At 45.7% G+C, this 5,000-nt stretch overlaps 1 protein-coding gene across 2 annotated transcripts in view; it reads right to left on the reverse strand.

Annotated features, from left to right (window-relative positions):
* The window catches only part of ppp1r37 (protein phosphatase 1, regulatory subunit 37), a 20,045-nt gene that overhangs the window by 7,461 nt on the left and 7,584 nt on the right, over positions 1 to 5,000 (reverse strand). For both annotated transcript variants that reach the window (XM_083552911.1, XM_083552910.1), the window contains exons 3-7: positions 3,313 to 3,358; positions 2,747 to 2,847; positions 1,862 to 1,981; positions 971 to 1,121; positions 582 to 737 (exon numbers count right to left, since the gene is read on the reverse strand). In XM_083552911.1, coding sequence (XP_083409037.1) covers positions 582 to 737; positions 971 to 1,121; positions 1,862 to 1,981; positions 2,747 to 2,847; positions 3,313 to 3,358 — 574 coding nt within the window. The remainder of the gene's footprint in view (positions 1 to 581; positions 738 to 970; positions 1,122 to 1,861; positions 1,982 to 2,746; positions 2,848 to 3,312; positions 3,359 to 5,000) is intronic.

Genomic DNA, 5,000 nt, shown 5'->3' on the forward strand with positions numbered 1-5,000 from the left:
GTGGGAGAGGGAGAGAGACAGGTGGAGGTGAGAGAGACAGGTGGAGATGAGAGAGAGGGAGACAGGTGGAGGTGAGAGAGGGAGACAGACAGGTGAAGGTGAGAGAGAGAGACAGGTGTGGGTGAGAGAGGGAGAGAGACAGGTGGAGGTGAGTGAGGGAGAGAGACAGGTGGAGGTGAGTGAGGGAGAGAGACAGGTGGAGGTGAGTGAGGGAGAGAGACAGGTGTGGGTGAAAGAGAGGGAGAGGGAGAGGGAGAGAGAGAGAGAGAGAGAGAGAGAGGTGGAGGTGAGAGAGAGAGAGAGACAGGTGGAGGTGAGTAAGGGAGAGAGACAGGTGGAGGTGAGTGAGGGAGAGAGACAGGTGTGGGTGAGAGAGAGGGAGAGGGAGAGGGAGAGAGAGAGAGAGAGAGAGAGGTGGAGGTGAGAGAGGGAGAGAGACAGGTGGAGGTGAGAGAGAGGGAGACAGGAGGAGGTGAGAGAGAGGGAGACAGGAGGAGGTGAGAGAGAGGGAGACAGGAGGAGGTGAGAGAGAGGGAGACAGGAGGAGGTGAGAGAGGGAGAGAGAGAGGTGGAGGTGAGACCTGAGTCGAGGATGTGGTTGTTCCTCAGGTCGAGGATGTGGATGTTGTAGTTAAACTTGAGCAGGTTTCCCAGCTGCGCCGAGTCCTGCAGCCCGTTTAGCTTATTATCAGCCAGGTAAAGCTCACGCAGGTTCATGTTCATCTTCAGAGCTGTAGCTGTAAAAAAAAACAAAAAAAAACACACACACACACACACACACACACACACACACACACACACACACATCTAAAATGCCACGAAGAACAAAAATAAAGAATTTCAGGTAGAGGTAAATCTCACTCTGCACCAACACTACACCCAATACATCTCATCCAGCTGAGTCCAACATGAAGCATCCATTCTAGTCTTACTGTGTCAGATCAAGTCTGATCTAAATAGTCTCCTGTACCCAGCAGCATTAGCGGACGTCCTGACAGTCCGGCGTTCTCCAGGTGCAGAACCGTTAGACTGCCGCTGATCCTCAGAGCACGAGCCACAAACGGAGCAGAATGATCCAGCAATGGAGTGTTCCTCGCATCCAGGTACTGCAGAGAACTCGTCTGGACACACACACACACACACATGCACACACACACAGACACACACACACACTACATATCAAGTAAAGACCAATTAGAAGGAAGATGTATAGAGGAAATGTGATTTTATGAAATATGTAATGACACTGTGTGAACACTAGAGGTCAGGATGTATAACCCAGAGATGTATAATATAGAGTGAGGCATTAGATTGGTCACATGATCAGTGTTTTACTGAAACATCTGATGATCTCTACGGAACCTGAGAACTAGGCTGCAGAATCTGTGCAGTTTAGGGACTTTAGAGCTCTATTTCAACCCCATTTTTGAGATATGGCAAATCTTTTAATACATTTTATTCTCAACATTAAACTTGATCATAGCTGTTTTACTTATTTCTCCTAAATAATGTTTTAAACTGTTTATGACTCAAAATTTTTAAATAGGTCTACTGTCATAACTTTTCCACCTAAAATATTCTGAAATCGAACTGAACAGAACCACTGGATCGTGATGGGAGAGTAACATTATAGTCAGTAAAGAGTTCGAGACTGAGATCACATCGTTTATAGGTTTATTTAAAAGTGTAAGGATTTTGATGTGATGTAACAATCCAGCTGTGATGAAATAAACCAGTGTTTTTGTGATGTAATAGCCCAGCTGTGATGTAATAATCCAGATGTGTAATGTAAAGTAATAATCCAGCTGTGATGTAATAGCCCAGCTGTGATGTGATGTAATAACCCAGCTGTGACTCTCACCTTTCTCATCATGTGGGCGGCGGCCTGCCAGCCTCGAGTCCCGATGTGCTTGTTGAAGGAGATGTTGAGGTGAGTGGCGGACTCATAATACTCGATCATATCGAATAATGCAGACGCTCCCTGTGACACAAACACACACACACACACACACACACACACACACACACACACACACACACACACACACACACACATCTTAAAATCAGCAATGTAATTCAACATGAGATTATATACACTGACCAGGCATTACATTATAACACTACATTATGACATTATAACACTGAGTGGTGAAGTGAAGAACACTGATGATCTTCATCATGGCTCCTGTTAGTGGGTGGATTTATTTATTAAGCAGCAGATGAACATTTTGTGCTTAAAGTTGATGTTAGAAGGAAAAATGTGTGTAAGGATTTGAGTGAGTTTGATAAATTGTGACGTCTAGACGTCTGGGTCAGAGCGTCTCCAAATCTGCAGCTCTTGTGGGATGTTCCTGGTCTGCAGTGGTCAGAATCTATCAAATGTGCTCCAAGGAAGGAACAGTGATGAACCAGTGACAGGGTCGTGGGGGACAAGGATCATTGATGCAGGTGTGGAGTGAAGGCTGGTCCGATCCAACAGACGAGCTCCTGTAGCTCAAACTGCTGAAGAAGTTCATGCTGTTGATGCTCGTTGGGTCACGACTGTTTTAGCAGCAAAAAGGGACCAACACGATATTAGAGAGGTGCTCATGATGATGTGTCTGACCTGTGCATGATACACTCTGCAGGATTTATTAGATGATGTATGCATTAATTGTGTCGGTGTGGACGTCAGTAAACAGCTCTGACCTCAAAACAGTGCTGAATACTGAATACTTTTAAAATCATCAAATAAAGCACAACTCACATCTTCATCCAGGTTCGTCTGTTCCAGATCCACCACTTTAAACTGCACTCGCTTAAAAATCTCCTCCAGAGACTCACACGCCCGGTAGTCCAACTTCTCACCTACACACACACACACACACACACACACACACACACACACACCATACCATTTATTCAGATAATTACTAACATAATGACTTGAAACACATATATTTAACCAGATAAATGAGATAATTAGATAAATATCAGTCACAAATATTTGTATAATAATAACTCTGATCCTTTCTATGTGCCAGATCACAGTATGTTTGATTCACTTCCTGGACCGAGTCCACCTCTCTGACCCAAGTGTGATCTCTACATGAAGAACCACATGGGGAGAGAGAACGCAACCCAGTACACTGTGTGATGTAACCAATCAGAAGTGAGCACAGCTCCTAGCCCCGCCCCCCCAACTCTTAATCATCATAAACCCTCATACCTGTGGTGTTCCTCACTCAACACGAAAAGCTGGTCTTAAACAAACGCGCACGCGCACGCGTGTGTGCATGTGTGTGTGTGTGTGTGTGTTGAATGATGTCTCACCTTTCAGATCGAGGCATTCGTTTCGCTGAGTCAGGTCTGTTAAGTCCTGCAAAAGAAAAAAAGAGATGAGAGTCACTTGGAATCCTGCATTCCAACAAAGTGTGAAAATGTGATGACGAACAGACAGCATCAAGTTTATCAGTCAAAAGTGTGTGTGTGTGTGTGTGTGTGTGTGTGTGTGTGTGTGTGTGTGTGTATTGGTACATTTAGGAGTGTGTAAATTGTGTTCATGCTCCAACATGCTGAAGGTAAATATCTACAGAGATGTAACCAGAGTGTGTGTGCTCAGCTGCAACAGCTCACAGCTCTGTCTCTCTGTCGGACACACACACACACCCACACACACCCACACACACCCACACACACCCACACACACCCACACACACCCACACACACACACACACACACACAAACACACTTTCCTTTAAACTTTGCTGCAAAAACCCATGCAAATATTCCAGCCTCTCCAGCCACAGTGTGTGTGTGTGTGTGTGTGTGTGTGTGTGTGTGTGTGTGTGTGTGTGTGTGTGTGTGTGTGTGTGAGACTGCATTCAGTGTGTGTGTCTGACATTCAGCACTGATCCAGCGTCTGACTCTGACATTCCATAAGACTGAACTCTGTAGCACTGAAACTGCTGAACTGAGGTCAGTTATATAACCAACACTTACAGCAGAGGTCTGGTGACCTTCACACACACACACACACACACACACACACACACACACACACACACACACACACACACACACACACACACACACACACACACACACCTATATAAATATAAAACCAAATACACAAATACAACACAACTCGCACACAAAAAGTGTGTGTGCAGAGTACATACATAGTTCCTCTCTAACTTGCAGTGTGTGTGTGTGTGTGTGTGTGTGTGTGTGTGTGTGTGACAGAGTGCTGTGACTCTCCTCCCCTTATGTCAGTGACGCTCAGACATACAACACACAACCGATAAATACATCTGAGGAGGATCCTCTCCATAACCTCCACATCTACATGTGGTTCCTGGGAACTCCATACAGGAACCATACAGATCCTTCTCCAGGAACTCTGGACTTTTTGTATGTACAGTACAAACACAAAGACGAGTGAGTGTGTGAGCGAAAAAATAAAAGGACTTTGATTAACTAAGACACGATGACACTGAAGACTCCTTCCATACATGTGTTATATAAACGTGTCCTTGCATCACCACGTCAACGTGAGAACGTGTGTATTGACAGCGTGTGCCTGTGACCAGCCTTTGTTATGGAAACCATATTGTAGTGCTTTAATGGCTCATGGGATTGTCTTCCACTCACACCCCACTATACAAGACATGAACCCTGTGTGTAGGTGAAGCAGAGGTTCAGTTCCTCCACCACACCCACGTCTGAAACAGGCTCAGGCCTCAGCTCTGGAGAGCAGCTCCAATGTTCAGCACTCTGAGAGATCAGACTTTACACGTGTTATTGAATATGAGAGCAGACATGAGAGGAGAAAGAAAGAGAGCATTTAGACATTGTGTGTGTGTGTCTGCGTGTGTGTCTGTTCGTGTGTGCGTGTCTGCATGTGTGTCTGCGTGTGCGTGTGTGTCTGCGTGTGCATGTGTGTCTGCATGTCTGCATGTTTGTCCGTGTGTCTGCGGGTGCGTCTGCGTGTGTGTGTCTGCGTGCCTGCGTGTGTCAGC

This window comes from Silurus aristotelis, assembly GCF_946808225.1.
Source record: "Silurus aristotelis genome assembly, chromosome: 10".
Lineage (NCBI taxonomy): Eukaryota > Metazoa > Chordata > Actinopteri > Siluriformes > Siluridae > Silurus > Silurus aristotelis.